The sequence below is a fragment of the Canis lupus genome, chromosome 37 (genome assembly GCF_048164855.1).
Source record: "Canis lupus baileyi chromosome 37, mCanLup2.hap1, whole genome shotgun sequence".
Taxonomy (NCBI): Eukaryota; Metazoa; Chordata; class Mammalia; order Carnivora; family Canidae; genus Canis; species Canis lupus.
The window spans coordinates 21,534,177-21,552,422 of NC_132874.1; the positions used below are offsets into that span (position 1 = coordinate 21,534,177).

General features: G+C 42.2%; 1 protein-coding gene across 8 annotated transcripts in view; it reads right to left on the reverse strand.

Annotated features, from left to right (window-relative positions):
- Positions 1–18,246, reverse strand: part of CDYL (chromodomain Y like) — a 230,733-nt gene that overhangs the window by 68,761 nt on the left and 143,726 nt on the right. For 5 of the 8 annotated variants that reach the window (XM_072813993.1, XM_072813995.1, XM_072813992.1 and 2 more), the window contains one exon: positions 832–1,498. In XM_072813993.1, coding sequence (XP_072670094.1) covers positions 832–1,498 — 667 coding nt within the window. Of the gene's footprint in view, positions 1–831; positions 1,499–5,017; positions 5,169–18,246 lie in introns of those variants that run through there. The other 3 variants (XM_072814000.1, XM_072813999.1, XM_072813998.1) reach the window with 2 other exon arrangements.

An 18,246-nucleotide genomic window follows, 5' to 3' on the forward strand; every position in this document is an offset into this window, starting at 1 on the left:
TCTGAAAAAAGGACACTGTGATCTGAACAGATGATAGATTACAGAGAAGCAAATGAAAAGTTCTATTAGGTGAATGGTACCTTCACTTGAAAGGCATTTCTGGTTATTTAAAGGGGTTGGCCAAATAAGGCTCATGACTTCTAACCTATACTGGTCACACTTAGAAAATTCAGACTCCGTGTCTAAGATGTATAAAGGTTCTCGAAGAAACCTGCTAGGAAGCTAAATACCAAGCGTGGTGCGCCTGGGGGGCCCAGTCAGTTAAGGGTGTGCCTTCGGCTCAGGTCATGATCCGGGGTCCTGGGATGGAGCCCCACGTCGGGCTCCCTGCTACCCTCCCTTCCATCGGATTCCGCTTCTCCCTCTCCCTGCTTGTGCTCTCACTTGCTCTCTCTCAAAGAAATAAATAAAATCTTAAAAAAGAAAAGAAAAGAAAAGAGAAAAGAAGAGAAAAAAAAAGAAGAGAAAAAAAAAAGAAAAGAAAAGAAAAGAAAAAGAAAAGAAAAGAAAAGAAAGAGAAGAAAAGAAAAAAGAAAACAGAAAAATCCCAAGCGTAACCGATTTAGAGTGAGGAGACACTGTTCAAAGCAGGCTGATGCGGCGGGACAGTTTGCGGACACGAGTCAACAGAGACAGCTAGCGCTGACTTAGGAGAGAAATGGCAAAGTCTTCAAGGAAAGGCAGAGGCTGTACCAGCTCGGAGCTTCTAGAGCAGGCCCAACGCGGCAGCAGGGGTGCCAGTGCACCTTGAGGACATCGCCGGCACGTGGAGCCACGGCCCGTGGCCACGGATGGGGACGCTGCCGCTGAGCAGCTCACCTGGACACTCACCTTTTCCGTTGACAGCTAATCCCGTGGCCATGGCTGCAGTCACGGGCCCAGACACCTGAGGCACTAATGAGTGTATCCGGGGCCTGCTCCCCATCCTAGCTCGCTCTGCACCAGGGCCCAATAAAGCTCCGACTGGCTTTTCGGCTGCCACTTCGGGGGCCACCGTGTCCTCCTGACCCTGTTCGACGGGGTCCAGTTTCTCGGGGCTCTCACTCTGAAAGCCGTCCACTGCGGTCCTGCTCTTAATGGGGCTCTTAGGCACAAGGATCTTTATACCTGATTTTGCTAGGTCCATGTTCTTCCGGGTTGAGAGAGATGGAGCTGTGTTTTTCCTGAACTTCTGGCTGGCAGCAAATAACTGACTGTTTTTGGACTCGTGGTCTTTGCCGATCACAAGCGATTTAGGAGAGGTCTTGGAAAAGTTGCTGTTGGTGGATCTGGAGATCTGTTTCCTGGCATTGTTTGGGGATGTCCTGTTTGTTCTGGTTAGTGTGCTCTCTCTCTGCTTTTCGGTGTGGCGTCTGTTGAAGTCGTGAATGTACTCCTCACAGTTCACAAGGTGCTGTTCTGGTTCCCAGGTGTCGTCCTCACTGTCATAGCCCTTCCACCGAACCAGATATTCGGTCTTCCCTTTTTTGTTTTTCCTTTTGTCAACGATCCTTTCAACCTGTTCATACACAGAAAAGAAAGAGGTGTCAACGTATTGTCTGGAAAAAAAGAGGCAAGTTTCATAAAGAAGCATCAAAAATAATAAAAACCGCAACAGGTACGGAGAATGACCTCTCTCCTCAGCCGAATCATCTGAAAAGAGAACAGGAACGGAACACTGGGGATTTTAGCAATTTCTGTGAAATTAAGTCAGACGAAATGCTAAAATTTTATGCCCAGATCACATGGATGCACACTGGGGAGCTTACTTTCCTGTGCTTCAAAGGGGGCTCTGTTTTTACCTCCGCCCCTGACCACCCGAGTTGGTTCTCAGTTCCAGCTGGAACAGACTAGTCATCTACAGTCTTCTGCGTGGTCATGCTTAGGGTACCAACGGCAGGTCCTCAAGCACCAGCTTGGCTGAGGTAAACAGCTATGCAGGGCTCGGAGCCTTCTGAGGTGTGCAACTGGCTCACTGAAGGAACATGGTCAGTATTGCAAGTATTATTTACTCGGTTAAAGCCGAGAGAGGTCCATAGAATTCATGATGTTGTATCAATAACAAAATGGCAAGTTATTCACCTCCAAATCTTGGTTTGAACTAATTTTGGGCTAATGTCTTTAAAGAAGATGCTGCTAATCTTTGAATTTGGTGATCAGTACATCCAGTGGCTAATTTATGAATTTACACAAATTTACGAATTTGTCATGAAAGATAGTTATAACTGCGACAAATTCTAGTACCTTCACGTTCTTAAGTGTAAATGGGAGATATCTGATGACTCAAGTGAACAAAATATATTTGACCTAATATTCGGCGTGTAGTTGGGAAAATGCTTAGAATCTACTGGAACCTCTCTATAGTTAACGTAAACACGATCAGCCTGCTTCCCCTGCGGCAGCGTGCACCTCTCTGTACCTTATAGGGAGAGGCCCACAGCCATAGAGCAGCTCTTTAATTAAGGATGCAAAGTCAAAGTCCATCAATTACCAAGAACATCAATAAATTTCTGGCAAAGCTACAGGTCAGGTAGGATGACATAATGGTATGCCTAGTTCTCCAACAGTCCAAAGTAACAGAGGCTAATTTGGAATACAACAATAGACACTTTTGGAGAAAGAGAGAATACCTTACCCCATCATTTTCCCTTTTCAAAATCCACCCCCTTAAACAAACAAACAAACAAACAAACAAACAAAAAACCAAAAACAACTCTCCAATATGTCTAGCTGGGATATAGGGAATTAAAGCCCTTAACTATAGAAAAGCCTAAAGTAAATATACATTATGGCTTCTGTGCAAAAAGGTAAAGAAAGGACTTGTATCAGTAGGTGGCAGGTTTCATGCCTAACAGATCTCTACAGAGATAACTAATAATCTTTCTAGATTATTAACTAACAACTAACGTTGGATCTGCATATGTAAGTCCACACAGTCCATAATGTGGCACTGAAAGCTTTGATAGTGATTTTTCTCCCTGCTCCTTTGCTTGTGAAAAATTACATATAAAGACTTATTTCTAGAAAATTCCATGTGAATCAATTTTACAGCAGAAATAGTTTAGAAGTGTTAAAGACAAGGAGTAAAGGGATGATCTCTCAAGAGAAAGCTGCATTGTAATCTTATTTTTTTTCTACCTCAATTTCCATTCCAGAAGCATGAGGTACAGTTGATCCTTGAACTACATGGGAGGTAGGGGCACCGACCCCCACCTCAAGGCAGTAAACAAAAAATAAATCTGCATATAACTTTTGACTCCTCTCAAAACAACTAATAATAGCTTACTACTGACTGGAAGCGTTACCGATGATAACATACACAATTGATTAACACATATTTTGTACATACTGACATACTGTATTCTTATGATAAAGTAAGGTAGAGAAAAGAAAATGTTACTAAGAAAGTCTTAAGTATGAGAAGATACATTTAGAGTACTGCACTGTATTTATCAGAAAAAATCTGCTACAAGAGGACTCATGTAGTTCAAACCTATGTTGTCCAAGAGTCAACTAAACCACACTTTCCGTCTTCCATTTTCTTAAAGCTGAAGGGGAATCTAGTAAAGTGAGATGAGATTCTTGCTCCTCCTCTCCTCGTATCACTGGTGTTTTCCTCTAGGGCCAGAACCCATGGGAACCTTCACTTGGCAGCCCCCCACCAGGCCTGTCCCTCTCTGTCAGAGCTGTGGTGGTGCATATGCTGTGTTTCATGTATACTCAGTGGCCAGACTTTGTGTAGACATGGGAGGCGGGCAGAAATGGGGGACACATTAGATTGGGGGTTGGCAAACTTTAGGGACACATGAGCCATATGGGCTCCCAACCACTGAACTCTGGTCACTGCAGCACAAAAACAGCCACAAACAACATGTAAATGACAAGACACTAAAAACAACACAGTTCTATTCATGGACCCTAAAATTAGTTTTATAAATCTACTTATATCATGAGATATTAAGCTTTTGATTGTTTCTCAAGTATTGAAAAAGGTAAACACCATTCTTTGAGCTAACCTGTAGGCCACAGTTTGCCGACCCCCGCAGGAGACTGTGAGGAAGCAACTGGACATATGACATTCAGGTTGCAGACTTGCTGTCCTACTAATTCTCATGGGGAACATGGTTTGCAAACTAACAAGACACATATGGCGGATAAGGAGCCAGCAACCATACCTTTCAAGTGGCAGGTCTACAAAAGTCACTCCGGGCACTAGACGCAGAGTAGGGTTTAAGGCCAATGACCACAGTCCTCTGATACCAACCTCAGACTAAACTGGGTACATGACACCCTCTCTCCACCAGCCAAGGACACACGTTCTTCTTCCCCCTTTGAAAGCTTAAAGGTAAAGTCCTGTTGATTCCTGGGGCTAAAATAAATTAGTTTCCCACAAAAAGGCATCACCCGATTCAAAAAAATTTTACTGTAATAATAAGACTAAAATTATTTCCAGAGCACTTTTATGGTGCTAAGGGAGGAAAACCTTGATCATAAGAGAAACACGTGAATAAATCTTCCGTCAGGTTTTCAGTCCCTTCCCCTGGAATTCTTCCTCTCCCTGCTAACATCGCTGTTTCTACAAACTAGTGTCAGTGAACAGTCTTTTTAAAGTATATCCACGGGTATCGCCCTTTGGTTATAGAATCTCAATGCAAAGAATTTTATAAAAAACAAACTTCAGAAATATAGAACTGCAGACAAGTTCTCCTAAGATTCTTAAAAGCCAAGACAAAATGAAGAAAGGAAGGCACGAAAATCTCATCCAAATTACCTAGATGTTCTGCTATGTTACCCACAATCAGATGTATAGTAAAATTCTGGCGAATCCAAATCACAACAGCCTTGACTACAGGTGGCAAACACAGTAAGCTGATCAAAGTTCTTTTAGTTGGGATTTCCTTCTAAAACTCAACCTAAAAAGCCAAGATGTGACACAAGTCAAACAAGGCTTTCCTTAACATTACAAAGTCCTCTGATGTTTGTGGAGCAGTGAAATTAGTCAAAAGATAATTCCAAACACCTAATCCGCCTCACTTACCTCAGAGCACATCCTGGTATCTGTGGCTCTGGGAATGTGCTGAAACGTGCCACAGAGCGGCAGAAGCCAGGACAGGATGGACAAAGGTTCCTTAACACAGAAACAAAAACCCACAGAGAAGCCCAAACTGGGTAAAGAGCTCAGGAAGAGCTGGAAGAAAGATTAACTCTGCAATTGTTACAATTAAATGCCAAACAGCCTAGAAATTGTATCAGGGCAAGGCTTGCAAATATATCAGCTTATAAGAAAAGACCAAAGTTGCAAAAAACTCACAGTAGGAAAAGTTTGGCACATTGTATCATCATCGATAACCTTGTCAGCTAGATGCTGCTTGCTAATACTTGCTGTGATTCCTCCCAGCCAGAACAGTGGGAGCCGGCTGCCAAGATAACTTTGAAACCACAAGAAAGGCTGAAAGCTTTTTCTCAGATTTGGGTCTTACACCAATGGCTGGAACATTTGGGACCAGAGAGCATTGCTATGGAAAAAATGAATAAACAAAACCCCTGCTTTTATCAAAGAATTCTAGTGGATCTGTAGAAAGCAACAGCTCTTTATATAAAGAAGATGTGTTTCACCAGCCATTTAAAAGTTGTGTTTACTATTAAGAACAGGAAAAGTTGCCTGAATTACTAGGAACATTTGTTAACTATTAAAAACACAGGCAGACAGTTCCCTTGCAAGAAGTAAAGGAATAATATAGACATAGGTATTTGACAACAATGTAAAGAAACCAAAAGCCGGTAGAAATGGGGTCGGGGTGGGGGGTGGGGGAAGTGGACCCTTCAAACAAGGAAGCTCAAAGGCTTCTGCACTCCCCAATCTGCAGCTGGGAGGACTCATGCAGAGTGCAGTCTTCCAGGCCTCGGGAGTCAGAAGGCAGAGTCAGGAGTTGAGAGAGTGCTAGAAATCCAGTGGAGGTCTGACAGGAGGGCCCCACAGAAGGAGGAGCCCCCTGAAACAACATTACAAACCCTCTCAAATTTCAGGCAGACTCCTCAACTACAATAGACTGGTGGAAAACAACAATTGGTGTGTTGGGGGCACCCAGGTCCACCTCCAGGTTTGAGGATTCACTAGGAGGACTCACAGGACTTGGCATACAGTCTCACTCGTGGCTATGATTTAACACAGTGCAAGGACACTCAGCAAGATGAGCCAAGGGAAAAACATGTGGGAGAAAGTCCGAGGGAAACTGAGCACAAGCTTGCAAGGGTCCTTTCCCGGGGGAGTCACACAGGATGTGCTTCATTCCTCCAGCAACAAGTTGTCACCAACACATGGAAAATGCTGTGTATCAGAGCTCATTAAATACTTCCTGCCTAGGAGTTTTTATTGGGGGCTGGCCACAGAGGCATCCTCTGCCTAGCATGTATCAAAATTCCAGAATCTTGGGAGGAAAGCAGGTGTTCAGCATGAATCATACCAATGGACATCATAGTCAAACCTAAACAAACCAAGATAAGGGTAACGTCAACTAGCCAGCGGGTAGAGGATGGGAGAAGACTTATAGACGGGGCCAAAACAATGGGGGACAGGAGACAAAGGAAACATATTTAAAGCACTGAAGGAAGGACCTGTCAACTCAGAATTCTTTATTAAAAAGAAAAAAAAGCTTCAAAAGCAAAGGTGGAGTTCCAATTCAGGGATGGCGGTAAAAATAAGGAGCTCTATAAACACATTCCTCAATCAAATAAGCAAAGCTGGTAAAAACTATTACCAAAAAAAAAAAAAAAATATCACAAAACCCTAAAGTCTCTGGAAATTGTCCTAAGGCCATAGAGCAAACGAAGGAACATTTATTCAAGAAAGTCTGTTAACACTCAATAAGAACAGAGAGTTTATGATATCTGAGCCAAGACCTACTTCTTTCCCCACCCACCCTCAGTTCATTCAGTATGACAGAAGCTCATTCTGAGTAAAGCCAAGAATACAGGCTCGCTCTCCCCTCTCTCAGCTCCCAATCAAAGCTCATCAAATGTCGCCAGGAGAGACAGGCTACCAACATTTCTAAGCTTCCACTCAGAGTAGAAGAGGTAAAAACCACTGATTAGTATGGCTGAGAGATCAGGGGCTCATTTCCTCTAGCTGACCTCTATTCATAAGGAGGTTCTATCCCAGGGGGACAGGGCAAAAATATTGGGGACTGTGACCAATTCTGCCCTGAGTCATTCCTAGGGGAGAGGTTTTATGTTGGCAGAGGCAAGGCAGAGAATTATCAAAGGCTACCAGTCCACTCAGCACCCAGACTAGTGGTTCAGACGGTTTGCCCTGGGGGAGAGGTAATCCATAAGAAAAGAAAACTGTTCCCCCTCCAAATAACTGACTTTGTTTGAGACAGAGTAGGGGTTAAGTTTAAACCTAAGGATGCTCTTGAAAATGATAATGAAGACAACAAACTAAACCCTAACTCATCTAGTCACCAGGAAAGCCAGCTAAGAGCCCTCCTAGGATAAGAACAAACCTCAGACTGGTCTCAGAACTACCTTTATCCAAATTTACCTGGATCAGACTGCTGAGCAATTAATGCACCAGACATTGTAAAAAAACAAAAAAAACAAAAAACAAAAAACAAAACAAGAGAGTGGTCAACCAGTCATCAGTGGAGTCTTAACAGGCTAGGTGTAATACCAAATAAAGTTAGCAGCTTACAGGACCAGGGAAGGAGAGAGCCAAAGAGAGCTCTATGAAATCACTATTATTCCAGGACTGTTCAAGACTGTGCCCACTGAGGAGTCCATGGAAGTCTTCGTAGAGTAGGGTAATAGATTTCACTAAAATAATATAGTCGGTCACAAAACAAACCACCAAGCAAATAACAACAAATGGCCCACACATCAGGGGGAAAGCAGGCAACAGGAACTGCTGGTGAAAGGGAGAGATACCAGGTACAGCAAACAAAGACTTCAAATAAGGACACCATGCTTAGAGAAGTAAAGTATGAAGACAGTATCACCTTAAACAAAGAATATTGTTAATGAGCTAGAAATGCAAAAAAAGAACCAAAGGCAAATTCATGTACAATGACTAAAATAAAAAAACTTTTTTTTCCTTTTTTCTTTTCTTTTTTTAAAAGGCAGGGGGCTGGGGCAGAGGGAGAGAGAGAATCTTAAGCAGGCTTCCATGACTTGAGCTGAAACCAAGGGTCAGACGCTCAACCAACTGAGCCACCCAGGCATCCCGAAAAGGAAAAACTTTTTAATTATGGGTGCTCGACAGACCTGAATTGGCAGAAGAATCAATCGACTTGAAAAAAAAAGATGGATGGAAATTATGCAAAGAAGAATACAGAACAAACAAAATAAACGGAACCAAAAAGAGACATGCATCTGCACACCAACATATGTGCTAATGGGGAGCACGAGGAGAGGAAGGAGCAGAAAAGTGTTCGAAAAAAATGGGTGACAACATCCCAAGTTTAGGATAAATGCAGAGATCTAGAAATACATGTTATAGTCAAAATACTGAAAGTCAGGGCAAAGAGAAAACCTAGAAGCAGCAGGAGGGATACAACTGCTCAGTTACAAGGGAATTCTAATAAGGTTAATAGCTAACTTCTTATCAGAAATCATGGAGGAAAGAGGCAGTGGGACAACATTCAAGGTACTACACGAAAACAACGCCAGCTAAGAATCTGATTCAATCCAGCAATGCTATCCTTCAGAAATGAAAACAGAAAAGGGGGGACACCTGGGTGGTTCAGCGGTTGAGCATCTGCCTTCAGCTCAGGTCATGATCCTGGAGTCCCAGGAATGAGTCCCACATCAGACTCCCTACAGGGAACCTGCTTCTCCCTCTGCCTCTGCCTCTCTCTGTGTGTCTCTCTTGAATAAAAAAACAAAAAACAAAAAACCAAAAAAACAGAAAAGTTTTTCTGTGTGGTTCCAACTGTACAACAATTCTGGAAAAGGTAAAACTGTAGAGACTGTAAAAAGGTCAGTTAGTGTGGACAGAGGAACGAACAGGTGAAACCAGAAGAGTTTTACAGCAGTGAAATTATTCTCTATGATCCTAGAATGGTAGATAAATGTCATTACAGATTTATCAAAACCCAGTGCATGTACAAGGCCAAGAGTGAACCCTAACGTAAACTGTAGACTGGGTGTGATATGGCTGGTCAGTGCAGGTTCATTGACTGTGACAATGGCACCACTCTGGTCAGGGATGACCATGACGTGGGGCAGACCCGTTCATGTGTAGGGGCAGGAAGTATATGGGAACAGTCTGTTCTTTCTGCTCAATTTTGCCGTGAATCTTAAAACTGCTCTAAAATAAAAGTCTACAAACCACTTCCTCACCCAAAATGAAAACAAAATAAAGATACTCCCAGATAAATAAAAATAAAATTTGTTGTTAGCAGACCTGCTTTGCAAAAAATACCCATGGAAGTTTTTCAGGCTGTAAACAGATATAAGCCAGAATTCACACACAAAAGCCCAATAAGGACCAGTAGAGATAATTATGTAATTCTTAAAGTTCAAAATGCCCATTTTTCTGCCTTCTTCTTACATAAAGAGCAACTCTATAAAACAACACATATACAGTTGCACTGCTAGATCTACAACATACAGAAATATGTAATTGTTACAAGCATATCTAGTGAGAGCCAAAAAATACACAAAGCTAAGATTGACAGAAGAGTAAGAAGAGAAATGACAATTCAACAGTAAGAGTTGGAGACTTCAACTCCCACATTCAGTAATGGGCAAAATACACAGAAGATCAACAAGGTAACAGAAGTCCAGAACAACACCCAGCAGACATCCAGGGAACACTCTGCTCAACAACAGCACAATGTAATTCCTTTAAGCACACATGGAACATTCCCCAGCAGGGACCATATGCCAGCCCAGAACATGAGCCTCAATAAATCTGAAGATTGAAGTCATACAAAGTCTTATCGCCAATAAAATGGAGTGAAAATGAAAATTAACAGAAAAATTTGAGAAACTTACTAATGTGGGACAAGGAAGAAATCACAAGGGAAATTAGAAAGTCCCTCAAGATAAGTAATACAAAAACACAACACACAGTAATGAGAGGGAAATTTATAGTTGCATATGCCTACATTGAAAAAGAAGAATTTTTTTTTAAAAGATTTTATTTCTTTATTCATGAGACACACAGAGAGAGAGAGAGAGAGAGAGAGAGAGAGAGAGGAAGAGACACAGGCAGAGGGAGAACCAGGCTCCATACAGGGAGCCCAATGTGGGACTTGATTCCAGGTCTCCAGGATCACACCCTGGGCTGAAGGTGGCACTAAACCGCTGAGTCACCCGGGCTGCCCAAAAAGAATTTTTTAAAAAGGATTTTATTTATTTATTCATGAGAGAGAGAGAGAGACATAGGCAGAGAGAGAAACAGGTTTCCTGGGGCAGCCTGATCCGGGACTAGACCCCAGGACCCCGGGATCATGACCTGAGCCAAAAGCAGATGCTCAACCAGTGAGCCACCCAGGTGTCCCAAGAAGAAAAATTTAAAATCAATAACCTAACCATCCACCTTAAGACACTGGAAAGGGCATCTGGGTGGCTCAGTCAGTTAAGCGTCAGACTCTTGATTTTTGGCTCAGGTCTCAGGTCCTGGGACTGACTGAGGCAGGCATCATTTCCATGCTCAGCACAGAATCTGTTTGTCCCTCTCCCTCTGTCCCTCCCCATCATGATGGATGGATGGATGGATGGATGGATGGATGGATGGAGAAAGAAAAGAAAAAAGAAAAGAAAAGAAAAGAAAAGAAAAGAAAAGAAAAGAAAAGAAAAGAAAAGAAAAGAAATAAAATAAAATAGAAAAGAAAAGAAAAAAGAAAAGAAAAGAAAAGAAAAGAAAAAGAAAGAAAAGATAGACACTGGAAAAAGAGCAAACTAAAGCCAAAGCATGCAAAAAGAAGTAAATAATAAAATTAGAGTAGACATTCATGGAACAAAGAATAAGAAAGCAATATAAAAAAATCAACACAACTAGTTTCCTTGAAAAGATCAACAAATTTACTGAACTTGTTAGGCTAATCAAGAAAAAAGAGAACACTCCAATTATTAAAATGAAAAAGGTAACTACCAAAAGCAGAGAAATAAAAAGAATTCTAATACCGTGAACACCAATTTGGATAACTTACATGAAACGAATAAATTCCAGGAAAGACAGAGACTCATGAAGCAGACTTAAAAAATCTAAATAGACCTATAACAAAAAGATCGAATGTGTAAAAAAACCAAACCAAACCAAAACACAAAACCAACAACAAAAACAAAATGAAACAAAAACTTCCCACAAAGAAAAAGCGCAGGAGGACCAGATTGCTTTTCTGGTGAATTCTACCAAATTTTTAAAGGAAAGATTAAGACCAACTCTTTGAATAATTAGAAGAGAGAACACTTCACAACTCATTCTATGAGGCCAGTATTACCTTGATAACAAAGCCAAGACATAATAAGAAACTAGAGATCAGTATCTTTTACAAATTTAGACACAGAAATCCTCAGCAAAATATGAGCAGTTGAATCCAGCAATATGTAAAAAAAAAAAATCATCATGGTCAGGAAGGATTTATCCCAGGAATTCAAGGTTGACTTAACATCTGAAAACCAATTCATTAATTTAATTTGCTATACATTAATAGGATAAAGAGAAAAAAAAATCACATCTCATTTCAACAGATGAAGAACAAGCACTTGAGAAAATTTAATAGCACTTCACGATAAATTAGAAATAGAAACAGAAGTTTCCTTAACCTGATAAAGGCATCTACAAAAACCATAGAACTAACATCACACACAATGGTGGAAGATTGAATGCTTTCCCCCCTAAGATCAGGAAGACAAGGATGTGTATGTACTCTTGCCATATCTACACGACAATTATACTAGAGCTCTTGCTGGATAATTAGGCAAGAAATAAAAAAGCATCCACACTGAAAAGGAAGAAGTAAAATTATCTCTACTTGCAAATGACATGATACAGAAAAATGGTAAGGAGTCCAATAAAAACTATTAAAACAAACAAGTTCAGCGAGATCGTAGAATACAAAACTAAATTGTATACCAGTATACTGAATTCATTGTATATAGTAGCAATGATCAAACCAAATACGAAATAAAGAAAACAGGTCCATTCAAAATAGCATCAAAAGGAAAAAATACTTAGGGATAAATTCAGCAAAAAAAGGTACTAATCTGTTACATGGAAACATTTAATTTATAAAACATTGTTGAAACAAATTAAAGACCTAATGAAATGGGAAGAAACTGCATGTTCATGGATCAGGATACGTAACAATATTACTATTATTGTATTTCCCAAATTAACCTAAACATTCAATGTAATCCCTAGTAAAATTCCAGATGACTTCTTTGGAGAAAGTGGCACGCTAATCCTAAAATCTTTATGGAATTGCAAGGGACTATATAGCTCTTCAAAAGGAAGAACAATAATCTTAAAAAAAAAAAGTTAGACTCACACTTCTATAGGTCAAAAATTACTACAAATCTATAGTAATTAAAATAGTGTGAAACTGGCATACAGACAGGTATAGAGACCAATGGGATAGAAAAGAGAGCCCAGGGGAGCCTGGGTGACTCAGTTGGTTAAGCGTCTGCCTTCGGCTCAGGTCATGATCTCAGGGTCCTGGGATCTGAGCCCCACATCAGGCTCCCTGCTCAGCGGGGAGTCTCTTTCTCCCTCTCTCTGCTTCCCATTCGTTCTCTCTCTCTCTCCCAAATAAATAAATGAAATCTTAAAAAAAGAGAAAGAGAAAGAGAGAGCGAGAGCCCAGAAATAAGCCCTTGTGTAATGGTTTTGTATAAGTCAAATGGTTTCTACAAAGGTGCCAAGACCGTTCAATGGGGGAAAGAACAGTCCTTGACAAATAATGCTGGCACAGCTAGATATCCCCATGCAAAAGATCAAGTTGGACTCTTACCTCATACCATATGCAAAATTTAACTCAAATGGATCGAAGATTTATTTGTAAGAGTTAAAATTATTAAACTGGATCAGTCAATGATTTCTTAGACATGACACCAAAAGCAAAAGCAACAAAAGAATAAACTGGACATCAAAATGAAACACTTCTGTGCTTCAAAGGACCCCATCAAGAAAGTGAAAAGACAACGCACAAAATAGGACAGAGTTTTTGCAAATTATAACTGGTAAGAGACCTATATTGATACAAAAGGTCTTACACCTCAATAATAAAAAGATAAGCCAGTTTAACAATGACAAAGGATCTGAATAGAGATTTCTCCAAAGAGGATGTACAAATGGGCAGCAGGCACACGAAAAGATGTTCAGCATCATTAGCCAGCAGGGAAACGTGTATCATAACCACAAGGAGACACCACTTCATACTCAATTAGGATGGCTATATAAAAAAGACAAGTGTTGGCAAGTATGTAGAGGAAATGAACCTTATATGCTGCTTGTGGGAATGTAAAATGGGGCAGTCATTTTGTAAAAACAATCTGTCAGATTCCCCCAAAAGTTTTTTTTTTAAAAAAGATTTTATTTATTTATTCATGAGACACACATAGAGAGAGGCAGAGACATAGGCAGAGGGAGAAGCAGACTCCATGCAGGGAGCCCAATGCGGAACTCGATCCCGGGACTCTAGGATCACGCCCTGGGAGGAAGGCAGGCACTAAACCACCGAGCCACCCAGGCACCCCAGATCCCCCAAAAGTTAAATATACAGTTACCATATGACCTAGCGATTTCACTTTTAGGTATCCACCCAAGAGAAAGGAAACTTCTGTCCCCAGCAAAACTTGTATATAAATGTTTATAGCAGCATTATTTGTTAATAGTAAACAGGTACAAACAACCCAAAAGTCCATTAACTGAAGACTAGATAAACCAAATAATACATATGTGTCTACATGAGGGATTAATATTCAGCTGTAAAAAGAAATGAAGTACTTGTCACATACTACAATATGGATAAACCCTGAAAATATTAGGCCAAGTAAAAGAAGCCAGTCACAAGAGGCCATAAATTATATGATTTCATTTCTAAGAAATGTCCAGAACAGGTGATTTTAGAGACAGACAACAAATTAGTGGCTGCTTAGGGCTGGAATGGGGGGCAATGGTGGGGAGAGAAGGCCATGCAGGTGGGCGTATAAGCAGGTGACAGCTAGTGGATATGGGTTTCTTTCTGAAGTGATGAAAATGGTCTAAAATGGACTGTGGTGATGGATGCAACACTGTATAAACCACAGCCAATGAAATGTACAATTTTTTAAAAAAGATTTTATTTATTCATGAGACACACAGAGAGAGAGAGAGAGAGAGAGAAAGAGAGGCAAAGACACAGGCAAAGAGAGAAGCAGGCTCCACGCAGGGAGCCCAACGTGGGACTCGATCCCAGGTCTCCAGGACCACGCCCTGGGCCGAAGGCTGTGCTAAACCTCTGAGCCACCCAGGCTGCCCTGAACTGTACAATTTAAATGGGTGAACTGTTTAGAAGGTGAATTAATCTCATAAAAGCTGTTTAAAGAAAATATTATTTTCAGAGAAAGCAGAGTTGGAAGAATTTTTTGCAACAGACCTCCAATAACTAAGAATTTTTACTGAAATTTTACCTATTTACAATCTGCTGAGTCAGCTTTTGACATTTTCATGGATGCTCTAATGCTTCTCATCAGAGAAGAAATACTCTATTACTGAGAGAGCAAGAGCAATAGCAATTGTCAGAGTATCAGCATTTGGTGGTGCCAGTCATCTGAGCCCCAGTTCCTACAGGGCAATAGAAAGAGGGCCAGGTGACAGCTGCTCATCCAGTAGGCAGGCAAGACAGGAGCGTAACTCTCAGCCTGGGAAACCAAAATCTTTCAACGGTCAGTTAGGATGCCTACCCTTCCTTGATCATCCAAAGCTGTCAGCAAATCTACCCTAAGGTCTGAAAGGAGCCACTGTGTCTCCAAGACTGTTTGCTATACCAATATTATTGAAAAGGGTCTGGGACAAACTCGCAGTCTCTGTTCCCAAGACATAAGGAAATGCAAGAGATCCCTCGAGAACTGTGCACCAACGCTCTCTACCCCTTGTATTCACACTGTCTTGGCTTCTGGCACATTTTCCTAAGTATACCACTCCATCAGCTGCTGTGATCAATCTGACCATTAGAGGCTGGGACCAAATCCATTCAATTTATCTCACACAGCACTTAATTAAAGCTACTATCTGTAGGACTCCAAGCATCAGAATGAGCTACCCGGCGGTCTTGTCTTTAACCAGGCCTCCAGTGTCCTGGACCCAGGTGGCTGAACAAATCCCATAAACAATTAGGATCTATCTCAAAAAGCCACGTGGCTTTCTCCTTAAGTTTCTGAATTGATTTTTCCTCTTGCTCTGGGGCATTAATACAGGTACAACGGGACGCATTAGTAATTGCATAAGCTCTGTCTTCGCCCACAAGGAGGAAATCCAGAGCAATTCTAGCATCCATACAACCCCGGCCAGTGAGCTGAGGCTGACTTGAACATCTTCCAGGGCCAAGGCATTTTTACTGCTCACTTCAGAGAAAGCCAGCAACAAATTTCCTACTACTTTTTCTATGGCTCTCATAGTAGGGCTAACTCTCTGCAGGAAATAGTAAGTCAATTATCCCTCCAGCAATTTGCTCTGAGTAATCAAGAGTAGCCTCATTTTGGAGATCTCCACAGTCTTATGAGGGTTCTATGACCTACTGGCTGCTTTTCTTTAACCACTTCTAAGTCTTCAGTGACCACCCTCAGGGTCTAAGTCACCACGTGTGTGGGAGAGAAACATGTTAATTTCTGGATTTTATACAAATACAGTCCCAATGGTGCACATGTTGGTCCTGGAAAGTATTGTTTTCGGTGACTGGGGTTCCTCCAAGTGGCCCTTCCATACACTGAAAGTGCCTCCAACACAGCTTTTCAGTTTGTTATGGCTTACGGTTCAGTTAAAATAATTATCTTGTCCTTGGTTTTCGGAGGGACCGCCTGAGAGCAGTCCCTTGCAAAAATTTGAGAGAACCACACCCAGCTCTCTTCCCCAAGTGTCAGCACTGGTGCCTTCCCTCCAACACCACATGTTCCTATTACGGCACCTGCTTGTCAATCACACCTTACCCACACCCAGACCTCTGCAATGAAGGGCCAGGTACAGGAGAAGTGAGGGCATTTTTCTGCAGCTCACACAGTCTTCCACCTTGGCCAATGTGGACCCTGTTGGTAACTCAGTGAGCAGCAGGATTAAAATAAGTGGTCGTTATCCTAATAATCTAGGTTCCCCCTATAAGTCCAGCAAGACAATTAATTCAGGTGGCTAGAGCAGAATTAAATTCAAATTCCCTAAATCCCCATTGGCTCGGCTGTCACCCAAAGCAGTCTGCAGTTGCTGTTATGGGAAAAAAGATACCCATGAATGATCAAGGATGGAATCTAGAATTTTTGAAATGGATATATAAAAAACGTCTCATAACTTTTGTCCTAATCAAAACCCAGGTAGCGGCTAAGATGAAATGATCCCTTCCTGGGGAAACCTATATTCAGTGATCCAATTGCTTTGCTATGTTTAGAGTAGGAGGGGATGAGATGAAGGAGACAGAGTCAGAAACCTTTCTGCATGGGTTTCGAAGAGCCTAGTCCAATTCCCCCTGATGCCATATGCTATCTGTGGATGGTAGGGAACATGGAAGGCCCACTGAATGCCTTAATGGTAAGTCTATTACTAAGTGGCACTGGAGATAAAGGTATACTGATGTCAGACTGCACATGGTCTGGGAGGCTGAAAATATGGCACAGATTAGTTTCACAGGTCACTAGGTATGGCCAAAGCTGGCCAGTCGCACTAGAACAGCAACATCATAAGTGAAAGTGTCCAGAGTCGGGAGGCACCCATTAGCTCTGAGTAAGGCTCAAACGTCCCATGTAATCAGCCTGCCAAGAGGCAGGTGGGGCAAAGGCCCATGTGATATGGGTCCCCTGTCAGGCAATTAGGTAAATGTTTGGCAGGAATCGTTATGTTGGACATGCAGTGGTCACGTGTGCACCAGAAACAGGAGAGCTTTTATAAGGCCTCCAGTCTGTGATGGCAGATGTGTTGTCATGTCTGGCACAATGACAGCCTAGATGGTGCCGGCTTAACCAGCAGCTTGATTCCAGCTGGTCTCATCAGACAGCAGGCACTTACCAGGGGTGTCTACATGAGCAACTACATGAGTGACTCAAAACAGTCCAGAATTTTCCAAGTGGCAGACCGAAGGCTAAGCCACAGCCCAGGAGCCAGTCCACATCTCACAGGGTTCACCAAGGGCAGAACTGAGCAGAGCACTGAGCACCGCCCTGAGGTTTGCCTACTGAGCAGAGCAACCGCTTCCCATCTCAAGAGCAGGTGATGCGGATGAAGCACCATCAGTTTTCAGCTCAACTGAACCATGAGTGAACCAGGCTTGGCATCTCAGGGAACTCTGCGAATCAAGGATCCTACTGAGCCAGTGGCTTGGGTTAGGGTGAAGGAGCGGGGGATACAGGTTCCTTCCACTTTTCACATAAAGCTAACGTGCCACTGGGACCAGGCATCTAGTTCTTCAATACGGCATTTCCGTTGAACAATCCAGGCCTGTTGGGCCCTTCCCATTGGGGTAGTCACTGATTCCAAATTCACCACTCAAAATTAGAGTATTGGGCCTGAGACTTACAAGACCTCCATGGCACAGGCATTCAATTTCGACGAGGGCCTGGCAGCAAGGTGAGAACAAGCTAGCTGCCTTTCAAAAGGGGTGTACCTGCAGCCAAGACAGCTGCAGACCTCTGGACAGCTTCCAACACAACCTGCTAGACTTGGCCTCAGAGGATGCTGATTTGCAAGTTGGCCTATATAATGGACCAAGTAGAATAATGCCCAAGTGAGGCATGCACTGTCTCCAACCTCCAAAGCTCAATAAAGCACTGGACTTCCTTTCTCATGTGGGGGTTAAAGAGAGAAAAATTATTGTTGAGTGCACACGGGGGTCCAAACCATGAGTCTGCCCATAAAGTTGCTACTTTACAAAGCAAGTAGACCTCTCAATTTTGTTGGGAGTCAGTCACTCTTGCTGGTGGTGATACTGCAGGCAAGGCTTTTGAGACCGAGGCCTCTGACATGCCTACCAGGACACTACCCATAGAGTGAAAGCTGTGATTCCAGAGGGCAAGGGCAGTCAGTCTAAATCCTAACCTACTCACTATGGGCAATCTGCAGAGGAACTTACATACCCCCAAAGA